Here is a 25875-nt window from a genome sequence, read left to right as displayed (position 1 = left end):
TGGGGTTTGACAGTTGCAATCTGACTTCTTTGGGTGATCTGGTTAGCTGTTTCCTTAGGAATTCCAATGCCATTGTCAGCATTTCCACTGAAGCTGGCTGAATTCCCTACAGAAAAATCTCCATTTTCTGCCTAGAGGACAAATATATGCTTTCCAACTTGAAAATTTTTGTGGCGGCCATCTCTTAATTTTTTTGCCCTTATGGTTTAAAAAAAGAAAAACCACCTTCAACTGTCATTTTAGTATGACTTCAGAAAAGTCCAAAGCAAATACATATGATTAATTCATCAAATTACCGCAAGTTCTTTATTCACATTTGAGTCTACTACAGTCTGGCTTCCAGCCTTACCAAAATTTATCAGCTAACATCACTGCTGACTTTCACTATCAGTCTCAGTAACATCTTTCTGTCTTTATTTCACCTGGGTTTCTTTAAAGCACTGGATGCTCAAGTTCATGGCCTCTCTTGAACTCAGTCACAACTCCACCATGATAGTGGCCAATCCTCCTGATTGAGCTGTCACTCTTTTTCACAAAACCCCCCAAGTCTCAAGTTCCTCGGGCTTCTTAGACCTCTGCTCTTCTCATTCTTAACACTCTCCTATGATTTGATGAAGTACAGATGTGTTTACACAGTTGCCTGCTAGACAACCATACTTGGATTTCTCATAAGCACCCACAAACTCAACATTTGGAATATCAAAATCATTATTGTTTTTATACAAACCTACACCTCGCATTTTCCCTTTCTCAATGGAGGGTGCCCTCATCTACAAGGTCAATCAGCCAGACAGTGGGGATTCATATTGAGATTCTATTACTGAGTCACCACACCCACCTAAGCACTAAGACCTATTGATTCTACCACCTTCTTCTTTTTTTGGTACCCGGGACTATACCCAGAGGTTCAATCCACTGAGCCATTAATCCACATCCCCATTCCTTTTTATTTAGAGACAGGGTCTCAATAAGTTGCTTAAAGCCTTAGTTGCTGAAGCTGGCCTCAAACTTCTCTGCCTCAGCCTCCTAAGTCATTGGAATTACAGGTGCTCACTCACCACCATGCCTGGGTGATTCTACCTTCCTAATATCAAGAACAGTTCATCAGAATTACTTACGACTTGTTAAATACCAACTTCTGGGACTCAAACCCAGAGTTTCTGACCTCTAAGTCTGAAGTGGCAACTAGAGATTTTAGTTCCAACAAGGTCCCGAGTGACGTCAATGCTGCCTTTCTGGGGGCCACACTTTCAGAAACACAAATATGTGTGTCCATTCCTTAATCATCAGTCCTAGTTATATCTTATTAATATCCCAAGTATTTTTTTATTTATCTGACCACCTTAAAACATCCTCCAAACTATATCTGGAATGATCTTCCTAAAAAAGATCTGATGTCAGAAGATCCTGAATTCATTTGGTTTAATTTGGAGAAAAATGTGCTGAATTCTTTGATGATGCCATGTCTCTCCTTCACCTGCCATCAGCATCCTACAATAGCCATATGCCAAAATATTGAACACCAAATCCATGTACATCTATGGGATGTGTCATCAATGGTCATTTCTGTAAAAATTTACAACTTTATTACAATATCCACTCAGGATCCACAAGTCTAGTGAACTGGGTACCAGGTACAATCTTTTTGCTCCCTTCCCCTCTACAGTAATTACCCACCTCCACTTTCCCTTACAAGTATTATCCATCTCTTTAACTGTACCTGCTGGAAAAACAAGAAGTCTAGCTACTGTCACTTTATACTTGTATTTTATGTATAATGCCGCTACCCAGTTTAAACTGTGAGCCCCAAAATGACAAAGATTCACACTATGTCTTATATATGTGTGACTCCCCATGGCATGAAAAGCTCATTCTCCGCTTGACATATTATATGAAAAGTGACAAGCTGCTGAAAAGAAAAAACAGTAAAAAGTGAAAGTTTAAAAATGACAGTGCTGAAGCTAGATGTCACAGTGGCATGCCAGCATTGCAATGCCTGTTTAATTGAAACCTTGTAATAAAAGTTTAAATACATAAAATGTTTTTTGTTTTTTGTTTTTTATCAAAAGAACATCCCCCACTTCCCTGACCTGATGCATATGGAGGATAGGCAAGTGGAAACTGGCTATCTGTAGAGAACAGAGAAATGGCAGGTCCAACTCTGGTTGGGTTCCTCTTCCCCAGAAAATGCTCTATGATTGAATTCAGAGTCTCAGGTGAGCAGGACCCTACCCACGCTGGCTTTCTTCAGCACTTGGGAGTCCTCGGCAAGCCCCTCTGTGCAGAGAACACTCGTCTTGGTCTCAGAAGACAAGGAAGAGCAGGGCTTCGTGCCTGGGCAGCACTATGTTTTCCACAGTGCGTTCCATGGAGCGTACCTGCTCCGGAGAGGCAGTCAAGAATGCCAAAGGCCCAATCCGCTGCTCTGCACAGGAGTGGCAGAGGTAGCCACCCTTGTTTTCCTTCCTGTTGCTCTGGTGATAGATGAGAAAAAGAGGTAAGGGAAAAACCCAAGGATGAAGATTTTTCTGCTACATAGTGATCAAATACTGTCATAGCTGCCCAGGGACAAGGCACTATTATGATTCTGATGTTTTCAGACCTGTGCAAACCCTCAGAGGTAACAACTCCCACAGCACCATTATCAACAAAAGACTTAACTCTATCAAATTCTTTTAGGATAGTAACCACCATTTATCTAGTGAAGAGATAAAAAATCGGGGGCTGGGAGTGTAGCTCAGTGGGTTTGGTCCCCAGCACAAAGAAGGAGAGGGGGAGAGCACACCAAGAAAAAAACAAACTGAGCCCTCCAGGTAAACAGTCCTCCTCTGAAGTGTCAGGTCACAGCCTCATCTCATAGATAGGAAAGCTTCAGCTCAGTCAGACTGTACTGCCCACCCTGACTCCAGATTACACTGTGTGACCAAGGGCAGATCTCACATCTGTGATGCTTCTCATGTCTAAAGCCCTTAGGAAAGATTACACAAATGTCTCCTTTATCTCCCTCACCCAAAATCCAGGCAAACACATAGCTCTCAAGCAATAAAATGTACATGACTGAATTAAATTCTATAGACAAAAAACATACATAAGTGATGGGCAGCTTCTTCATGGTGAGGACAGTGTCCACAGGGATGGCATTGTTGCACTGACCCACACAGCAGCGAACCACTCCAGTTTTTAAAACATTACTTGTTAGCTCTGCTTGCAAGAAGTACTCCTGAGAAGAAAAGAGAAAGAGATCAATAGCCATACCTCTGCTACCTCCTACTTGGAAACTCCAACAATTATGAAGCTGTAAACTCCCTTTGGACATATCCAGAATGAGAAAACTCCTGACTCTCCTGCTTTCCTTGGAGTTTCTCTAACTTCTTCTGCTGCCAAAGCTGCTATTGCCAAGAGAGAATACTCAGGACAGTCTGATGGGCTTCCTGGTAAAATTACCAGTTTAAAAAAAAAAAAAGATTTAAAGGACAAACTTGTAAAAAACTAATGGTTGCAATGGGATTTCAGGACTACTTCTGGGTTATATCTTAAACTAACCCATCCCTAACTGCACCAATAGAAAATTATTTGTATGTTCACTTTACAACACAGGGAAGCTGAAACTGCAAACCTTAAAAAAAAACCTTTCCCTAACCAACCCTGCATATTTGCATTTCCCCCAGGCCACTGGCTGACCAGGGGACAAATGACCCCTTAAGCCTCAAGCTTCTTTATCTGTAAAATGCAAAACAACATGGTACCTACTTCAAATGGTTGCTATGAGTAACACACATGAAAGTATGTGTAGAGTGCTTCTGTCTGGCAAAGGTGGGCACCCAGATAAAATGCTGATCATCTCCTAAACTGACCACGAGGTGACCTGACAGATGCTGTTGCCCTCAAGGAGCTCCACATGGTGCTGCTGTACTAGCAGGGCTGGAAGTATCTGCCCATCAATAAATGATGATTTCATGTTTTCTGAACTACAAGTGGCTATTTATAGATTTTTTCCCCCCACAACTACGCTGCACACTTTGTTTTATTTGTTTTTCTCTCTTGGAAAACCTGCCTACCTGCTACAGAAAAGAAAAGAAAATATAAACACTCAAGCGTCAATCAATATTCACTGACAATTGACAGCATGAAATCTTTCTTTACAGATTTTGCAGAAGTCCCTTTGCCTGTTATCTCCATTCCCTTTCCCAGAAGCAGCCACCATCAAGACTCTGGCATGTCTCCTTTCTGACCCATTCCAAAATAATTCTTTGCCTTTACATATACATCCAAGAACACAAGGCAGCATTTTATGGGTGTCACACTTTTTGTCTCCCTCTCACCTAGCCATTTTTCTCGAGTGCTATTCATAGAACTCAATCCTTGCACTCTTTTACATTTTATCTATCCCTTTCCTTAGCATGGATATTCAGATTGTCTCCAAATATTTCCAGCAATAGCAATTAATATTTTTGTACATGTTTCTACTGTATGAATTTCTCTAGGACTGGTTTTCAAATTTCCTTGACCCACTTACATTGACATTTTACACATGCACACATGTATAAGAAATTAAAATAAAAATTTCATGAAATGCTACTGAACCTTACATGCAAGGTATCCATTTTAAGATTTTATCCCATTTCACTTTTTTAAAAAAAGCTTGTCATAATCCACAATTAATAAATCATAATGAACTAACTACAACCTACACTTCGAAAAATACTGCTCTAGAGCAGCAGTGCAGTTTGGTCTCAGGGCTCTTTATGCTACTAAACATTAAGGACTCCAAGGAGATTATGTATATATGAGTTGTTAATATTTGCCATGTTAGAGGTTTAAACTAAAAAAATTTTGAAATATCCTCTTTAAAAATAACAATAGTCACTGAGCACAATGGTGTACACCACACCTGTAATCCCACTAGCTTGGGAGGCTGAGGCAGGAAGATTGAGAGTACAAAGCCAGCCTCAGCAAAAGCGAGGCACAAAGCAACTCAGTGAGACCCCGTCTCTAAATAAAATACAAAACAGGGCTGGGGATGTGGCTCAGGGATCGTGTGCCCCTGAATTCAATCCCTAGTACCCAAAAAAAAAAAAAAAATAAAATAAAATAAAATAAAATAAAAATATATATATATAAATCATGGTTTTAAACAACCATATTAAAAAATAAATAAATAAACTTTGAAGAGTAGCATTATTTTACATTTCTACAAATCTGCCTTAATACCTAGGTTTGATAAAAGACAACTGGATTCTCATCTCTGCTTCCGCAATCAATCTGTGTTGCCATCACATGTCAGGTAGCCTCTGGAGACTCCACTTATGAAAGCATCAGAGTGAAAAGCACAAATAACACCTTAACATCTGCAAACACTGTTATATGTTCAATATGGACTACAACAGTGTTACATGTGTAATATGTGCTACTAACTGTGCATTACATATATAACATACATGTACCAGAAATACAGTATATATTGCACACATGGTATATGTACTGTGAACAGTATATCCGTGTCATATAAACATAACACATACTGTAAACAGTGTGTTACATACACAATATAAACTAAGAACCCAGTTTGACTTTGCAGAATCCAGGAAGTAAATCTGCATCAAAATGTAATATACTAGGGCTGGGGTTGTGGCTCAGCAGTAGAGTATTCACCCAGCACATGCAAGGCGCTGGGTTTGATCCTTAGCACCACATAAAAAATAAATAAATAAAATAAAGGTATTATGTACAACTACAACTAAAAAAATTTAAAAAAAATATAATATACTTCGGGGCTGGGGTTGTGGCTCAGCAGTAGAGCATTCGCCTTGCACCTGCAGGACCCTGGGTTCAATCCTCAGCACCACATAAAAATAAATAAGTGAAATAAAGATATGTGTCCAACTACAACTAAAAAATAAATATTAAAAAAAAGTAATACACTTCAATATGACAAAATCATAGCTAACGTTTCCTTAACCTGTTAAAAACATCCTTTGAGGTAGTTATTGCTATTAATGTATTTTTACAGATAATGAAACTGAGGCAAACTGGTTAAGTAACGTGCCCTTGGTCGCAAAGGTGTGAGTGGAAGAACTGGGATGTGAACCAGACCTTCACTTTACCATGAAGGTAAAGAACCCACAGAAGGGAAGGGTACTCCCTTTCATCCATTCAACTAGCACTTGCTAAGCACCAACTATGTGCAAGGTACTGCCATGAGGATATACTTATGAAATTTGGGTTAAGAATCTAAGATCTTGACGACTGAGAATTTGTCTTCTGTGCAACTAGCCTAACCCCACATCACTTTATACCCTCAAAAATGTAATGATTTCATGATTTGCTTCACTTCCTCAAAACCTTTTTATTTTATTTATTTTAGGGTGTTAGGGACTGAACCCAGGGCCTTGAGCATGCTAGGCAAGCACTCTATCACTAAGGTATATTCCCAAGACCACTTGCTCAAAACTTAAAAAGAAACAAATGAACTACAACCACCACAAAAACTTATGGTGATTACATTAGCTATATTTTCTAAGGGGATGCTATGGTTTGAATATGGTTTGTCCCCCAAAGATTCATGTGCTGGAATCTTGATCCCTGGGTTGGCAGTGCTGAGGCGGTGGTACCTTTAAGAGATGGCGCCTACTGCAAGGTAGTTAGGTCATGGGGGCACTGCCTCAGAGGGGATCCATGTTGACCTCCAGTTGCCAGTAAATTCTCATGAGAATGGGTCATTATAAAGTGAAGTCGCCCCATACACTTGCCCCCTTCTATATATCGCCAGTTTCCTTTCTGTACCTCCACCATGTTGTGATGCAGCCAGGAGGCCCTGGCCAGGATTCTACAAACATACTATTTGGCTCTTCCAGTCATTGAAATCAAGCCAAATAAACTTCTTAATTTTTTAAAGTACTCTGCCTCAGACATTTTGTTGTAGCAACACAGAGTAGACTAATACAGGAGTCAAGAACAAGGAGGCTGCCTTAACTGTTTTTGGTTATAGAAGAGATCAAAATGGCTTATCAGCTCAGGTAGCAGACTTTATGTCTTTATGTCTCTAAAATGTCACACCCATGGCTCCACCATTCTCCACAGGCTTTTGAAGTCTCTAAATTAGTTCCCTCACCCTCATCCCAGAGTCTTCAATATCCTCTATGGCCTGCCTTTCTTACCACAGGCTGGACTCAGCCACTTCTGCAACAGGATGTCCCCACATTTACTCACAGATTGCAATAAAGAAAAAGCAGAAGTATTTGACCTCATGCAAGATCTTTCAGACTTAAACATCTGTTCACCCAAACAGGCAGCTTCCCAGAGCTTCCTGAGAGCAACTCTGTGGGCAGACAGATGTTTTCCCACCCAGTCTCATAAGGGGGAACCATTTTTCTAGGTTCCGTATTATTTTCTTCTATGGGGAAAACTCACTTTCTTCATAATATGTATGCAACAGCTAACTGACCAGTTTCCAATTAGTTTTAAAAATCCTTTTTAGGGCTGGGGAAGTGGCTCAAGCGGTGGCGCGCTCGCCTGGCATGCGTGCGGGCCGGGTTCGATCCTCAGCACCACATACAAACAAAGATGCTGTGTCCGCGGAAAACTAAAAAATAAAAATTCTCCCTCTCTCTCTTTAAAAAAAAAAATCCTTTTTAATTCTTACACATAACTGGTGAGCTTCTAAATGATGCAATCTCCAGAGGAATTTCACAATAGGTGTAAAAGTCACACTTGGGTTTGTCTTTACCCAGCAGCTCCAGTTTTAGAAATATATCCTCCACTGATCTCTTTTCTATTATTATTATTATTATTATTTTAATTAGTGCATTATAATTATATATATATATACACATGGGATTCACTATGGTATATTAATACATGAACATACAACAGTTTGGTAGATTTCATTACAAATGTACCTTCGAGGTATACTGGCAAAAACAGAATTATGACTCATAGATAAGATTATGCATTGTATCATCATAAAAGCAAATGACTGGAAGCAACCCTATGTCTAAGGCAAAGAGCATAAGTCATGGTACAGTGACACAGACCACTGCTCAGCTGTGCAAGCTTTATGAACTAATGGTGATTTCCTTTTTTCTTTTTTTTTTCAATACTGGGAATTGAACTCAGGGTCTAGTGAAAGCTAGGCAAACATTCTACCACTGAGCTATTTTGTTTCTTTTTGACTTAATTATCTTTTTTGAATGTGTGAATCCTGTTTTCAAAGTCAAACTTTGTAACAAGTCTCATTTTACCCCCAGGTTATTCTCTCTCTCTACCATTAGCAGATACTTGGAAAAAATAAGTTATTGATTTATCTTTCAGTACCCTTTGTAAATTTTAGTAAATCCATATATTTTCATATTGTCCTTTTGCACAAAATGTGCCTTCTCTATATGCTATTTTTGTGTGCCTCATTTTGCCACTTAGAAGTGTGTGTTGAAATCACCATCAGAGGGCTGGGTGGTGGTACACACTTGGTCAAAGAACAACTACAAAGCCTGTAGCTTTGTAAGGTCTGGGGCTATGGTTACTTTCAGGAGGGAGGAAGGGTGCTATGATTGGAAGGGCATCTGGAATGGGTGGTAGGTCTCCTGCTCTAGAAATATTAGCTGCATCATTGAACTGCATCATTTAAAACAGTTACATTATTTAAAACATTTATGCTATTTTACATACTTGTATTACATTTAACATCAAAAAGTTTAAATTAAAATTTGGGATTGGAGCTGTCAATATGAACAATATTTTTCTTTTCAAAAATGAAGATTCATTAGCTCTGTAATAATAAAGGTTTTATTTTAACATTTTATCCAAATGTTTATTTGGATCCTGATTTGAACAAACTACTGTTAAAAAAACAAAAAGTATTTTTCACACAACTATAAAAGTATGATTATGGATTGGTGTTAGGGGCTGCACATTATTATAAATCTCATATGAGAGACCATCTCAGCATCACTGAAAGGGCAAAGGATACCCTGATACCATGTGCCTCTGGATGTGAGGAGACACAGTACACAATCCCTATCATGGAGCATTCCTGCCAAAAAAAAAGTTAAGCCTGAATCTAGGGAAACTTCTGTGGCTAACCTCCAGTTACAGGAAATCCAGGTTAGGCAATGGTAGAACAAGTTATGCTGGGAGTCGACCAGACTCCAAAGACTAACTTCCCCATCCCCCAAGAAGAGCCATCCAGTGGTGAGCCCTGCTGGCTCACATGATCCTGCCGTCCAATGGTGAGCCCTGCTGGCTCACATGATCCTGCCCTCCAATGGTAAGTCTTGCTGGCTCATATGATCCTTACCCACCAATCAGACTAGCCCTGCTGGATCACATGATCCTTACCCACCAATCAGAAAGCACCCCAGCCAATTGTCAAACGTTCAACCATTAAACCATCATAACTGTCAAACCACCCGCGGCTCTATAAATATGCAGAGCTGTTCCTCAATAAAGGGGCATTTTCTCCAACAGCAAGCCTTGATAGTTCTTTTAAGTTACACAACCACACAGGAAACAAATCTATAATATGGACCATTCCACAGGACAACTGACCCAGTTTCTTCAATAAGAGAGGGGCATTAGAAGGGGGGATGGGGTACTAGACTCCTCTGAATCAAGCAAGAGACTAACAACCAAATGTTTATTTGGATCCTGATTTGAACAAACCATTGTAAAAATGGCATTTTTTATATAATCATAAAAATATGACTATAGATTGGCATGTAGGAGCCACACATCATTATGAATTTCATAAAATGTGAAAATGGCACTGTAGTTATGGAGAAAAAAGTCTGTTTTTTAGAAATGAGTGCTCCAAATATTTATAGGGGTGACTTGTATATGGTTGCTTAATGTATTGTTTTCTCAACTTTTTAGCATTATTTATAAGTTAAAAAAAATCCAACTTTACCCATGCTGTCAAATGATACTATTGGTCTATAATACCCACCAATAAGACAATTTAGTTTTGTTAAACGGCTAACCAGTAATTCTAGGAGAAAACTGTACAACAGTTTGTAAAAATATAATAAATATTGACTATAATAGGCAAGATTATTTGTACATAAAGATTATTATTCCATTTAATCCCTTGGGGTACTGGTTTAGAGATTAAGAAAAGTCAGACTTGGATCTAAACTGAAACCAGCAAACTACAAATAGGCCAAACTATATAAGCACTTGGTTCTACAAATAAAGTTTTATTGGAATAGACACACTCATTCAGTAGCTTGTGTCCATAGCTATCCTTGAGGTACAACAGGAGAGCAGAAAAGCTGTGATAGAGACCATATGACTGACAAAGACTAAAATATTTACTTCCTAGCCTTTTTCAGAAAAAGTATGCAGGTGACTCAGATGCCACTAAAGATGCAAACTAAGCAAAAGGGCTTCAGTTCTAAGTTCTGATGCTTGGGTTGTCAGGGTAGGCCCAAGTGGAAATGTACCTAAAGAAAAATGTATCCGAGTTCAAATTCCAAAAACATTCTTACCACCAAATACATCTATCTCATAGAGGTTTAAAGGAAAATTGACAAAGGAGTCATGAAACATAAAAGTGATAAAAATGCAACCATAAATTTGATGTTTTTTTGAGATGGGGTATTGCTATGTTCCCCGGGCTGGTTTCAAACTACTGGCTCAGGTGATCCTCCTGCCTCAGCCTCCTCAATAGCTGGGGCTACAGGCACACACATGCCTGGCTTAATCTTTTGCTGTGCAAAAGACTTATCATTTAAGCATACTTTTCCCTTTCAAGCTGATACTATCCTCCTCAAAAATGTGAAGAGAATGCCTATTTACGTATATATTTGTCCTCTATCTCTTAATGTAGACACAGGATTTATGACAGCAAGGGCCTGGCTAAGTTGCTGAGGCTGGCTATGAACTTGAGATCCTGCTGCCTCAGACTTCAGAATCACTAGGATTACTGGAGTGAGCTACCATGCCCCAGCTCTAGAAAAACAGTCCTAAAATTCATTTGGAAGAATAAAAATACCCAGAATAACCAAAGCAATTCTAAGCTAAAAAAGTAATGCTGGAGATAACACAAGAAACTATAGTAACAAAAACTGCATGGTGGGCTGGGGATGTAGCTCAGTTGGTAGAGTACCTGCCTCACATGCACAAAGCCCTGGGTTCAGTCCCCAGCACCACCAAAAAAAAAAAAAAAAATTGCATGGTACTGGCATAAAAACAGAAACCAATGGTAGAGTACAGAAGACACAGACACAAACCCACACAAACAGTCACTGGATCCTTGACAAGGGTGCCAAAACCATACACTGGAAAAAAGAAAGCCTTTTAACAAACAGTGCTAGAAAAATTGGTTATCCATATGTAGAAGAGTGAGACTAGATCCTTCTCTCAACCTGCACAAAAGTCAACTCAAAATGGATCAAAGACCTAAGAATTAGACCAGAAACTATGTAACTCATAGAAGAAAATATAGGGTCAACACTCCAACATATAGGCCCAGGTCACAACTTTCTCTATAGGATTCCCTTATAAAACTCAGGAAATAATGCCAAGAGTTAATAATTAGGATGGCATTAAACTAATAAGCTTCTGCACAACAAAGGAAACAAGAATGTGAAAAAAGAACCTACAAAATGGGAAAAAATCCTTGCTAGCCATGCAGTTTTTGTTACTATAACTCTGTAATATAATATGATATAATATGTTCTCTTCAGCTCTGTTATCTCTGATAGAGGATTTATATTCATAACATCTAATGAACTCAAAAAAACCCCACCAAAAGTACAAATGACCCAATGGATAAGTAAATGAATTAAACAGACACTTCTCAAAAGAAGAAATACAAATGATCCAAAAATATATGAAAAGATGTTCAACATCATCAGCAACCGGGGAAATGCAACTCAAAACTACATTCAGAATGGCAGACAACAAGAATACAAATAATAATAAACGCTGGAGAGAATGTGGAGAAAAAAACACGTTTACACTGTTGGTGGGATTGTAAATTAGTACAATCACTAAGAAAATCAGTATGAATTTTTCTCAAAAGACTAGGTATGGAACCACTATATGACCCAGCTATCCCATTTCTCATATTTACCCTGAAGAATTAAAGTCATCATACTACAGGAATACACACATAATAGCCAAACTATAGAAAAGTCTAGGTTTCTGTCAATGGAAGAATAGATAAATAAAATGTGGTATATATACACAATGGAGTTTTATTCTGCCATAAAGAAGAATGAAATAATGTTATTTGAATGAAATAAATGTTATTTGAAGGAAAATGGATGGAACCTGACAATCTTGTTAAGTGACTCAAAAGATCAAGGATCCTAAAAGTTTTCTCTCATATGTGGAAGCTAACAGGAAAAAGGAGAAGAAAGTTGGGGGCGGATCTCATGAAAATCAAAGAGAGATCAGTGGAGAAAAGGGAAGGGGTCAGGGGAGGGAGGAGAGAAATGAAAGGGGAAATATTGGGAAAGAATATTGGCTGATATTGGCTAGATGATATTGTTATAATGTGTGCATGTATGAATATATGTAACAAGATCCCACCATTATGCACAATAATAACATACCAATAAAATAAGGGAAATGTTATTAAAAATATTCAAAGTATGACTATCAAAGTTGTTTTACCACCACTGACAACTCTTGAGACTTTGAACATCACTCACTATACTGTTTACTGTATAATCCAGTCATTAGTAGCAATGTTTAGACACTACAGCTCCACCTGTCTCACCTCCTTGAGAAAGCACAATATAGCTCTTTGAATAAAGCATCCTGTTATACAAAATCTTATGTTACGAAGACCACTAAAAAAAAAAAAACAACAAAAAAAAAACAGTATTTCTATTAAGTTTTATGGCTAAAGTTTGGATTTCAGGCTTGAGTATCTTTGGTTCAGGGAAAGATGGACTAAGCAATTACCGTTAGCTCAGATTTGTTGACTATTCCAACAAGGTTGAAAAGATGCAATCATTCATACTCCTGACTGCAAAAGGCAGGAATGATAGAAACAAGAAAGGAGAGTAGGGACAGAGTTGTTTATGGGGAGTAAAGAGAGGTGTGTGTGTGTGAATGAGCTCGCTTTTCTGCATCTCAGCCTGTGACTTAGGTCAGGTACCTGCATGCTTAATTCCTCCTGGAAGGACTAATCCCTTCTGGAAAACTCTACAGGTGGCAGCAGCAGCTGATATTTCAAAAGGAACAGGGAATGGGAGGTAGAAGTTTAGATGCAGAAAACATTCTTGCTGATTTTTCTCCTAACAGTGTTGACGACTGAGCAAAAAATAAATTAAGAAACACATGAAAACAGTTGACATTTTAAATAGACCTTTTAAAATTGAACTGGGAAAGAATCTGGAAAGGAAACACACTTTTGTTAATGGTTTGAACACCTCTTGCTCTAATGACTGGCCTCTGTACACTGAAGAAACCTTTCCTTCTCGTTTGACATCCTGATCCAAAGCCCTGCAAAGGCCTACAGGTGGAACTCTCATTCAAACCAAATAAAGTCCAAACGTTTTGCATTCCTCTTACCCCAGCCAAAGTCAAAATGTTTTCCAGTGATTTGGTCATTATGAGACGTTTCTTGGCACGAGTTACTGCAACATAGAGTAAATTCCATTCATCCTCAGAAAATGACTCTAAAGAAAGGGGGGAAAGTCAACTCAAAAGCTTGCTTAGGAAAACTTGTATTCCCATCTAAGAGTTTTCAACCCCTCAGTCACGACCCACCCAGTCAATTCACTCAAGATTTGTTATATACAGCTACAGAATTTTCCTATAAATATCAACTGCAAAAGCAAACAGAAACTTTGCACACTAGTGGTACAAAATACTGGTTTTTTGAGCCCGGCTACAGTAAATGCTGGGAATATGCTGATTGATTACTCAATATCTGCAATGAACCAGATGGATACTGATTCCAGTTCTGCTCACAACACCTGTGAGGCGAATGGAGAAATTGCATTTTACAGGTGTTAAGTGATAAAAAAAGAAGCCAGAACTAGATTCAAGTCTACAGTCTCCAATGCCGGGGCTCTTTCCATTTCCTTTTGCTGTCTCTGTACTGACAGCCCAATCTGGAAACACCTTACATTGGCACAGGACAACCAGGAAAGAAAAACCACATTTGTAAGTCTGCTTATCCCTCTCATCTCAGTCTCAATACCGAGCACAACAGAGCAGCTGGTCTTTAAACAGAGTGAAAGCCACTGAACTGTACAATTTAAATGGGTGGACTATGTGGCATGGAGATTATATCTCAAAAAAGCAGTCATCAAAAAAAAAGTATGGCCAGGCATGGTGGCACATGCCTGTAATCCCAGGGGCTCAGAAGGGTGAGACAGCAGGCTCACGAGTTCGAAGTCAGCCTCAGCAAAAGTGAAGCGATAGGCAACTCAGTGAGACCCTGTCTCTAAATAAAATACAAAATAGGGCTGGGGATGTGGCTCTGGGGTTGAATGCCTTTGAGTTCAATTCAGGGAGGGAGGGAGGGAGGGAAGGAAGGAAAAAGTATGTAAATATAAACCAGAAGGGGGAGAAATAGTAGCAGCAAAATAAATATCTGCCCCCTCATCCCCCCAAAAGCAGATGATCTCTCTCAACAGTACCTACTCCCTTCTTCCACTCTGATTTATGTTCTGATTTATGGCTACAGAGAAGGAATGTCAGTTTTTTATTTTCATCACTTCAAATGTTTTTATTCCAAGATTCAAATTCAAACAAAGTACCAATGTTTAGAGTTTAACAACTAGCCTTGAGTATAAATTTATTAAACAGTAGACAAATGATAAAGAGTGCTAGCTCAACTTCTTATGATTTTCTGATTTTTTTAAATAAAAGGAAAGGGAATTAATGAAAGAAAAAACACCTTGGAAAGCAAGTGAATGGAAAGCTTTAAAAGCTTTTCTGAAGCAGGGGCACCTAATAGCTGCTGATGACAACGTGAAGGTGAAGAGATGTGTGTTGCAGGGCCACTGTGAGCATAACCCTAAGACAGGAGGCCCTGTGACAGTTTACAGTTTGATTTTTCTAAGAACCATAGTGTTAAGAGTCAAAAGTTTAGAACTAGGAGGTGTTTCTCTTCTTATAGAAGAAACCTACCAGGAGGCGACAACCACCCGATCAAAACCAAGGCAGTCACAAGGAGCCATCCAGTCATCTCCTAACTACTAAACTAAGGGTATCCCAAGAGCAACCAATGTCCTTACCAACTCTGAAGTGAGGAAGCTGGGCAAGATTATGCCTGGCACAAGGCACTTTCACAAAATCATCCAAAACGTGCACGGTATCGAACTCCAAGCCTTTGGCTTTGTGCACAGTGCCCAAAATGTACTCTAGAACAAAAATACAGTGCTCAGTTAGATGGGGACTTTGAAGGAAAAGAACAGAGAAAAGTTTGTTTTCTGCATGCAGCTCTGTGGGAAGAGGAGGAGGAAACTAGGGCCCAAAAAGTGGGAAGGGAGGGGATTGAGAAGAAAAGTAGAAAATGAGTCCCAGAAGTACCTCAGGAATCACATCTGTAGCACAGAGTGACTGTCCCTACCCTTACATGTTACACAGGTAGGACAGAGGCCCAGAAGAGGCTGCTTGGTTTGCCTAACATCACAGATGGAGGAGCTAGGACTAAAAAATCCCATTCTACTGACTTGGAAGCGGAACAGCAATAAAGAGCCCTATGGCTCTCCTTTCTACTTATTCAGTACTTATTTATTTTATGTGGAGGCGGGAATTGAACCTGGGGCCTTGTCCCTTTTCTCATAAACAGCCATCCAAGGTCATAGCTATTTCATGCAGGTAAGAAGAACATCCCACCTCCTCTTGAAGGGAGGCAAGAACCAAGTACTTTCCTCACCTGCAAAGTCCCAGTCTTCTATATGGCACTTTCCTATCCTTTCCACCAGTTCTGGGATTCTGGTGCTATACTTTTCAACCACCGCGATCTTTGCTTCAAGCTCCTTGTCCTCAGCAGCAGTCACATACCTCTTGAAGCCACTGAAGCCTTCTTTGTGTACCCACCTTCGGATGAATCTGTCTTTAATGACGAGGTTTTCTGAGGAGAACACATACAGTCAGCAGGTGCAGGCTCCCATGACTCTAGCTGCACATTCCTAACCAACACAACAGTGGGTGCTCTGAGATGTGGAAGACCCAGGTTCCAGTCCTGACTGCATCACTACCTCACTGTGTGTCCCTGGGCAAGTCAGTGCAGCAGCCTCTCCGTCTCCAACTGAGGATCCAGAGCCCTATACTCTAGATCCTCACCTACTTCACAGGGATCTGGGATAGCGTCATGAAAAGGGAAAGGAAAGCACCATAGAAATACCAGAACACATCATCTGGGGCCCACACAGAATATTAATGTGTAAAGCTGCCCAGGCATACAGAACGATGTCGGGGAAGACAGCCTCTGGGACCAATGCTGGCAAGTAATGAGACCACCAAGAGGTGGTCCTGGAAAAGTCTGTCAGTACCTCTAAAAACCGGAGGCCTCAGGCATCCCCCTCTTCAAGGGAAAAGAGCAACACTAGCTGCCCTTCTCAGGAAGGACAAGAACACTGTCCAAGACTGACCTGTGCCTTCCCCATCCCTGTCTCTCCAGTGCTGCCTTCCACTGCTCCAAAGCCAGGTAGGTACTCACGTTTCTTCCGTTCTTCCTCTGGCTGAAGAAGGATCCAAATATCAATGATTCTGTCCAATCCAAATGATTTAATCCCCTGAAAAAGTTTTTTGGTGGGATTTTTGTTTTATTTTGTCTTGTTTTGTTTTCTTAACAAAACAAAATAAAGCAAATGTGGGTGTGGGATTTTGAAATGAGGTAGTTTCTTGGAAATGTATCTCAAATTGCACCCAAAGCATCACAGTGAGTGGGGAACTTCATAACTGCAAAGCATTGGGATATAATGTGGCCTGGAAACTCAGAATTATCAAATTTTAAGTTGTACCTGCTACCTCAAATTCTTCATATGTTTTTAAGAAAGGTAAAATATAGCCGCATGTTGTTTTCTCATCAATAAAAGGGCAATTTAAGTCTATTCTCCAGGAATGTGAAATGGTTGCAAGGAAGAATACAAATGATAACTGAATCCAAAGGGTTGAGTACTTACCACCACTGTTTGTTTTGAGAAAGAACCAGAGAATACCTACAGGTCCAGATAATTCTATGATTCTAAAAGCTGGCTCTTGGAGGAAGGGCCTGCTTATGCCATGGCTTAACACTGTTCTACCTGAGGAGGACCTGCTGAGCACTGGCCTGGCTCCAGCACTTGTGGCACACCATGCCTGGCACAGGAGGCGTAAGACAAGGGCTCCTCATTCCGAGGGCTTTTCATATTTTGAGGAGAGACATGTAAAACACTGACATAAAAAGGACACTAAAATAAAATGATGTACATTATACCTCACAACTAGAGATGTGATCAATAACACATGAGACAGGCAATGAATAGAGATAAGAGAGGGAATGAAAACAACTTACTTTATATCATGCCTGGCATAGAGATTCCAAAAAATATTATTCTCTTACAATAATGAAAGTGGCTAGATTACGCTGTGTCTTCTACAGGATATTATAAAGCCATCACAACAGCAATGAAAGAAAATAAGTCTATGTGTTGAGTGAAAAATCGTATGCATTTTTACGCACACCATTTATGCAAAAACACACATTAAGGACAAAGACAAAAATAATTAGCAAAAATCATAATTATTATATGAAATACTTGTATTTTATGATTCTTACTTTTAGTCCCAAAGTTTCTATAACATGATTGTATCATTTTTATTTAAAAAAGAAAGAAAAATTAAAACACTATTTGATTTTCATTCACTATTCATTGGCTGTCTAGCATAGTAGGCCCTGAAAAATATTTTTTTTCATAAATAAATAACTTATAGTTCTGCTTCAGAGTTAAGAGTGCTGTAAACATGTCATTTAATCCTAACTTCCCTGTGAAACAGGTAAAGGAAAGGAACTGTTTTTACCTTAGAGATGGAGAGAATGAGGCACACAGAAGTTGTGACTTGCCCCAAGCCACACAGGTCAGTGACAGAGCCAGAACTAGAACCCAGGTGTTGAACCCCATGTGTTGCAGAGTTAACTGGTGCTGTCAGCTCAGCTGTTCTCATACTAATTGACAACACACAATCAGAAAAACCACAGGTGGCCAGCAGCCTGACTGCACAGTCAAATTTAAAGAAGAACTTCATTTTTCAAAGAGTAGAGGAAAAGATCCTCAGTCTTTATGGGGTTTCACTTATTAGGAATATTTTCTAGCATAATCAGAGTGGCCAGAAGTAAAGACTTGAGTCTCAGTGCAGCCTGGTGAAGAGTCAAAAACCCAAATGCTTTCCTGCATTATCAGTCTAATGAGGTTGAACATTTTCATTGGCTATGTTTCTCTGTAATGTTTCTGTGAATGAAGCAGTCAACACAGATTTACTCTTACCCCAATCAAATGTATCCTTGAAGGTACTTCTCCTTCAGTCACCCGTACAGCTTCATCAAACACATTAGCATTGGTCCGAGACAACAGAGCCACTTGTCCCTTGGCATCACCCCTAATGCCACCTTTGAAGAAAGAGCACAAACTCAATGACAAATCAAAACAAAAAGGATAACTAATTTTGTTAACAAAAGGAGAGCTACTGAAAACCTTACTCTGATGGTTTCCTCCAACCAAAGTCTTTTTCCTCACTCTCTTGCAGACATCCAAGATAGTAGCTCCCACATAAGCTATTTCCACACCAAATCTAAAACTCTGTTGGAAAAATAAAAGGAATTAGCAACCCACCTCAATGCATGTGGGCTCACTTCTATCACTGCCAAGGCCTGACTCATTCTACATAGGAAGCGGGTGTGGAAATTCCCAATAAATAAAACTATCTGTACCCAAACAGGAGCCTGGCAATCAAAAAATCACTAAGTGTTAATGATAGCACTTTCTATCTTGAAACCCTGAAATGACCTATTTCTCTCCTCACTTACCCCCATAACCAAATTTTGACAATGCTTTATCACCCTATCTATATTATCTTTTCTTATTCCTGCCACTAGCTTTGCTGGACTCACATACTTCACGTCTCACCTATTTGGCCTCTTACCTCCAATCTCCTCCCTGACAAATGATTCTCTCCCCCTCTGCTAGATTAATCTTTTCCAAACACTTTTATTTTACCATTTCCTTGCTACCAGAAGAGAAGAACAATATACATGTGGAACAAAGATGTACCTTCACAATTCCAAATAGTTTATAAAGATATTCCAATACTTGGTTCTCAAGTGTGGGCTCAGTATAGGGACTTCCTTCCCCAGCATGCAGCAGCGAGAAGAACAGCTTTACAGTGGAGAAACCGGACAAACACAACCCTGGCCAGACGATCAAGGTCAATATCCAGTCCTACCCCATAATGATAATGTGAACCTTTGATACCATGTGATAAAAATGTCACTTTTACCTCTGTGGCCTTCCTCCCTAAACTAGAACCCTAGTGTAACCATGAGGAAAAAAAAATCCTCAAAAATTCCAGTACAAGAAGTAAAATCAAGAATCAAAAATGAAATGGATTCAAATTAAAAAGCTTCTTAGCAAAGGAAACAATCAATAATGTGAGGAAAAAGCCAACGGATCAGAAGAAAATCTTTACCACATGCACCTCCAATAAAGCATTCATCTCTAGGATATCTGAAGAACTCAAAACACTTAACATCAAAAAACAAATAACCCAATCAATAAATGCGCTAAGGAAGTGAACAGACACTTCACAGAAGAAGAAATACAATCGATCAACAAATATATGAAAAAGTGTTCAACATCTCTAGCAATTAGAGAAATGCAAATCAAAACTAAGATTTCATCTCACCCCTGTCAGAATGGCAATCATTGAGAATACAGGCAACAATAAATGTTGGCAAGGATGTGGGGAAAAGGTACACTCATACGTTGCTGGTGGGACTGCAAATTGATACAACCACGATGGAAAGCAGTATGGAGATTCCTCAGAAAACCTGGAATGGAACCACCATTTGACCCACCTGTCCCGCGACTCAGTTTATACCCAAAGGACTTAAAATTAGCATACTACAGTAATGCAGCTACTTCAATGTTTATAGCAGCTCAATTCACAACAGCTAAACTATGGAACCAATCTAGGTGTCCTTCAGTAGAAGAATGAATAAAGAAAATGTGGTACATATATATTCAATGGAATATTTCTCAGCTTTAAAGAAGAATAAAATTATGGCATTTGCCCAGTAAATAGATGGAGTTGGAGAATATCATACTAAGCGAAATAAGCCAATCCCAAAAAATCAAAGGCCTAATGTTTTCTCTAATATGCGGATGCTAATTCACAATAAGGTGGTGGGGGCACTAGAGAAGACTAGTGTTACCTTAGATTAGATAGAGGGAAGTGATGGGAGGGGAGGGGAGGGGATGTGGGGATAAGAGAGAAAACCAAACAGACATTATTACTTTATGTATATATGTGACTACATGACCAATATTATTCTACAACATGTACACTCAGAAAAATGAGAAATTATATCCTATCTATGTATGATATATCAAAGTGCATAAATGTATTCTACTGTCATGAATAACTAATTAAAACAAAAAATTTAAAAACAAATTCCAGTACAGAGCACATTAAAAATATCTGCCCAGTACTTCTCAAAATTATTAAGGTCATCAAAAACAAGGAAAGTCTGAAAAACTGTCACAGTCTTTTCCAAGAAAAGCCAAATAAAACACAATTATATGTAATGTGTTACCCTAGATGGGATCCTGGACCAGCCAGAGACACTACTCAAAAACTAACAATATGAATAAACTATGGACTTTAGTTTTGTAATGATGTATCAATACTTGTTCATTATTTGTAGGGGAGGTGGATGAATGGATAAAAAAAATGTGGCATATGTATACAATAGAATTTTACTCAGCAATAAAAGAGAATAAAATCATGGCATTGCAGGTAAATGGATGGCGTTGGAGAAGATAATGCTAAGTGAAGTTAGCCAATCCCAAAAAAACAAACGCCAAATGTTTTCTCTGACATAAGGAGGCTGATTCATAGTGGGGTAGGGAGGGGGAGCATGGGAGGAATAGATTAACTTTAGATAGGGAAGAGGGGAGGGAGGGAAAGGGAGTGGGCAGGGGATTAGCAAGGATGGTGGAATGTGATGGACATCATTATCCAAAGTACATGTATGAAGACACGAACTGGGTGTCTACATACTTTATATACAACAGAGATATGAAAAATTGTGGTATATGTGTGTAATAAGAATTAAAATGCAAAAAAAAAGTACACATATAAAGACATGAATTGGCATGAACACACTTTTTATACAAAGATATGAAAAATTGTGCTCTATATGTGTAATAAGAATTGTAATGCATTCCACTGTCGTATATTTAATAAATCAATTTAAAAAAAAAGTAGGGGGAGGGGGAGGGGCTGGAATTGTGGTTCAAGTGGTAGAGTGCTCACCTAGCACACATGAAGCACTGAGTTTGATCCTCAGCACCACATAAAAAATAAAAATAAAAAAATAAAGATATTGTGTCCACCTAAAACTAAAAAAATATTTTTTAAAAAAGTAGGGGAAACTGAGGACAGGGTATATGAAAACCTTCTGTACTATCATCNAAAAAAAAAAAAAAAAAAAAAAAAAAAACCATAAAAAAGAGAAATATACAACACAAAACAAATTTCACTCTAAATTGCCCACCTTTTCCTACTTAGCATAAATTTAAGTCCCTATCATATCATCTGATGCCCTACTCAGTTACCACTTTAAGAACAATTTCAGCAAAACATAGGGAGAAAGATAAACCTGTTCTGGGTAAGGGAAACAAGACAACTGTTGAACTCCTAAGTCAAATAAAAGGGATTTCTGAATGACTAGTATTTGTTCCTCTTCTTTATCACAAATAAGAATAATCAACTTATTCCACACATATGTCCTCTTACATAATCATGATGCTGTTTCTACGTATTTGAGACTACTGATGTCCTGAATAGTTTATCACCTGGGGTACAGTCCTGGGCCTCATCCACAAAGATGGCGTCAAAAGAGGCAAGCAAAGGCTTGCTCAGCTGCCAGAGTTTCAAATAGCCTGAAAGAAGGGAAGCAAGAGTTATAACTCACAAGGGAAGCAGTTGTATTTATAAGACACCAATGTCTGGAAACTTGCCTACCATCATGAGTCATTTGGTAAGCCTCTTCTTTGCATTCCCCTAGCTTCCGCATGTTGTCCCAGAGTCGGCTTGCTTCAAGGACACCATTCTAGAAAGCACGTGATATAGTAAACCAAAGTTTAAGGGCCCAGAAAAGACTAAAATCACATTTTCACTTAGTGGAGCAAAGGCATCATCACAAAACAGAGAGGCCAGGCACCTCCTTAAACTCCTAGGATCCCACAGTAATGTTTGAACTTCAGGAAGGGTCTAGAGGACAGAAATGAGTGGTAAGTTAAAGCCATCCAGGCATGGCAGAGAAAAGATTAGAGATCACAACAGCTGAAACAACAAAATAGTCCAAATGTTTTTCTAAATTTATGACTGACACTTTAATTCAAAAAAGGATGCAAAGGCCAGGCACAGTGGTCCACACTTATAAGCCCAGTAAGAGGCCAACCTCAGCAATTTAGACCCTATCTCAAAATAAAAAATAAAAAGGTCTAGGGATGCAGCTTAGTGATAAAGTGCCCTGGGTTCAATCCCCAGTACCAAAAAATTAATAAAATTTTTTTTAAATGACGAACAATTGAAAAGACATGATAGCGTCACAGAAGATATAGATTTTTCCACTAGTAAATCTATATATAAGATCAGATTCTGGGTCCAGAACATCTCACAACCAGCTCTTATAAACTGTGGGAGGTCACACAATACCTGTTCTCATCTGTTAAAAGGGAGGACTACTACAAGGATTAAGTGAGATGTCTATGAATATCATACAATTCACAGGTGTCAGGAAAGGCCCACAGACTTACCTGCTTATCTTCAACTTCCTATGAGCAGTTCTAAAGAAGTGAAAAAACAGAAACCATATCGGATTGCTAATGTTTAAGACATTTAGATACTTACCAGCTTCTCACTCTGTTCAACCATGACTCTCTGTCCTTGGCTGTTCTTACACCAAATAGGCACATGATCAATTGTCAGCTCTTCATCAGCCGAAGCAAAGAAGTTTTCTAACGTCTTACACACTAGCTTGGCCCTTATGAATCCACCTTTCCCTTCAGCAAGGACGGAATTAACCATAAAGGGTGTTAACTTAAAGAGATTCAACTTCTTCTTCAGCTGGTACCTGTAATGCACATCCCAAATGAATAGCAATTGGCTTTATTGCAAATGTGCTGAGTGTTTCCCTGTCTCCCCCATTATTTCCAGAGACACCAGAAAGTCACTCCAGGTGTTATATACAGGTGAGACAGAATGTTTAAAAGCTATAGGAGTTCTGCAAGATCCATGTCTGATTTGAAAGGGCTTACACCAGGCTTTTAGGAAATCACATACCACAACCTAGAAGAGGATCAGTTCACAGAGATACCATCATCACAAGGTATGGTCTATACTCTTAAGTGACTCCCAAAAGGACTCAAAGCTTCTTGAAACCTTCATGTCCATGAAACCTCAGCTGAGCCTTCTCTCCACCCACATTTTTAAGGAAAGCCAAAAACTAATCAGGATATAGGATAGCCTGAATTTTAAACAAGACATTTTGACTTCCTATGCTTCAGTTTCAGAAAAATGAATGCACCCTCAATAAGGTACTGCTATATGTAAATTATTTTACAGAATAAAAGTACATATCAGTAGAGCTATCTATCTCCTCCCTGCAAACAGAGATAACAGCATTACATTTTCTTAAGAGTTATGGGGCACGTTCATATGTGATTAATAATCATCATGCGAAAAGAGCAAAAGAACTGACAATGACACCATCCCTGGCAATGCTCACTTCCGCCCAACGTGTCCATAGGCCATGGAATGAAAGGTTTTACAGATGACATTGCTGGGAAAAACGAGCTCAGCCTGCTTTGCGATGCTCTTGTTGAATGTTACATACAGAAACCTGCTCTCAGACCACTTCTCAGCGTACTTGACCAGGGTAGAGGTCTTCCCAGTGCCTGTGGAAGCCAAGAGGAGAGGATGTGACCCTCTGACCAGGGAAAACATGCCAAAGGATGCCCATAAGGTCTTGTTCAGACTTATCCCACCTCAGGCTTGAGACCAAGACAGGGACAAGTTTTCAATACTGATAAAAGTGGTGCCACGAAGAGAGCAGCAAATTTTAAGTCAGATTAAGGTGGGCTGGGATTTTGTCTCCAGCAGATCTTGCTGGAGCTTCAGTTTGCTCCTTAGCAATATGTGGGGACACTGAACTGTGACATTTATAAGGGCAAAATTAATCATCAACTACCCAGCAGCAGGAACTCAGTAAAGGGCAGCTATGGCCAACCTAACTGCCATTTAAACCTCTAAAGAAGAATATGTAAATGGGACTCAAGGATTCTTCTGATCTATTCTGAACTCTCTTGTCTATTTCACCTCTCCATGATTCTTTCAATTATTCAGTTATTTCATCTACCTTTAATTTAATAAGTATTTATTGAGCATCTACTCTATATTCAGCTGCATGCTAAGCAATATGAGATATTAAAAAACATATGCTACAATCTAGTTGGGAATAACATACCAATACAAGGTGAAATAAGTGACAACAAAATCAGAGGATATTGATAACACAGTATATTGAAAAAGAATATGGGTTAGAAACAACAAAAAAACTCACCTGTCAAAGAACAAAAATGGTACTTCTTACTCTACTTAACAGGACTGTTCTGAAGACTGATGAAGTCATGTGGAATACTGATAAACACACCTGAGTTGGCTATTGTTACTATACAATATTCAGGGACCAAGTAATTAAAAGAAGATTAGTTAGAGTTCAGCAAATGTATATTTAGAGCTCAAACTCTTGAAGAAGGCTTAATCAAGAAGAAACAGATGGTGCAAGTTAACAGAGCATGGCAAAGAAGACGGAGAAAAGTAGGGTGGGGGGCAAGGGAGGAAGAGGAGAAAAAGCAGGGAAGAGAGAGGAAAGGGAAGAAGACATTTCTTTCTCCAAAGAGAAGCTTCTCTAAAGCTTTGCATTCTGGCTCTATCATTGACTTGCTTATTTGACCTGGAACAAATATGAGCTTTAATTACTTTATCCATAAAGTAAGAATAACTAACCAACCTTATAGAATGTTGCTAGGACAAGCAATCTGCAGGCACACTAAAGGCATTTAACAAATTGTTGTTAGCAGAACAGTCAGGAAGAATAGTAGAAGGAAGGGATTACAGATAAAGAAAATAGCACAAAGTTTCAAACAAAAGACTAACCAAGTACCTGAGAGACTGTAAGGAGATCAGCTCAGCTGATCTGAGGGACCCACAGTGACAACATATTTAGGAAAATAGCTAGAACCACATGGAGGGAGGGCCCTTTAGAAAATACCCTGCAAAATCAGGGAGCTACTGAAACCCTTTGAGCAGATTAACATGTCCTGCCTCTGCCAAAAGCAAATGGTGACTGTACATGTGCAATGATAAATGACTGGCTCAATCAATCCCAGTGATAGACCCCAAAAACGAATTCCTATGTGCTACTTGTCCAAATAGGAATTCCAGTGTGGATGTTCCCTGGAGTAATAAGAGAAAACAAGGAGTCCTTGGACAATCACTTTTGAGATTATTTGACCAAGGTAATTTGATAAAAGATAAAGGTATAGAGCTGGGAATGTGGCTGAGTGCTAGGGGGCTTCCCTAGCATGAGGCCCTGGGTTCCTTGCTCAGCACCACCAAAAAAAAAAAAAAAAAAAAAAAAAA

General features: G+C 39.1%; 1 protein-coding gene across 1 annotated transcript in view; it reads right to left on the bottom strand.

The window, feature by feature from the left end:
* Positions 1-1966: 1966 nt before the first annotated feature.
* Positions 1967-25875, bottom strand: part of Fbh1 (F-box DNA helicase 1) — a 35423-nt gene continuing 11514 nt past the window's right edge. Inside the window, exons 8-19 of the mRNA XM_048812748.1 lie at positions 23960-24128; positions 23083-23305; positions 22192-22279; positions 21985-22109; positions 18647-18764; positions 18435-18556; positions 16628-16703; positions 15842-16039; positions 15198-15323; positions 13522-13628; positions 3089-3220; positions 1967-2474 (exon numbers count right to left, since the gene is read on the bottom strand). Of these exons, the coding sequence (XP_048668705.1) occupies positions 2304-2474; positions 3089-3220; positions 13522-13628; positions 15198-15323; positions 15842-16039; positions 16628-16703; positions 18435-18556; positions 18647-18764; positions 21985-22109; positions 22192-22279; positions 23083-23305; positions 23960-24128 (1655 nt within the window). The 3' untranslated portion in view covers positions 1967-2303. The remainder of the gene's footprint in view (positions 2475-3088; positions 3221-13521; positions 13629-15197; positions 15324-15841; positions 16040-16627; positions 16704-18434; positions 18557-18646; positions 18765-21984; positions 22110-22191; positions 22280-23082; positions 23306-23959; positions 24129-25875) is intronic.

This window comes from Marmota marmota, unplaced genomic scaffold (genome assembly GCF_001458135.2).
Source record: "Marmota marmota marmota unplaced genomic scaffold, marMar, whole genome shotgun sequence".
NCBI lineage: Eukaryota > Metazoa > Chordata > Mammalia > Rodentia > Sciuridae > Marmota > Marmota marmota.
The sequence above is the reverse complement of the archived record's forward strand: the minus strand, read 5'-3'. Positions and strand labels throughout refer to the sequence as shown.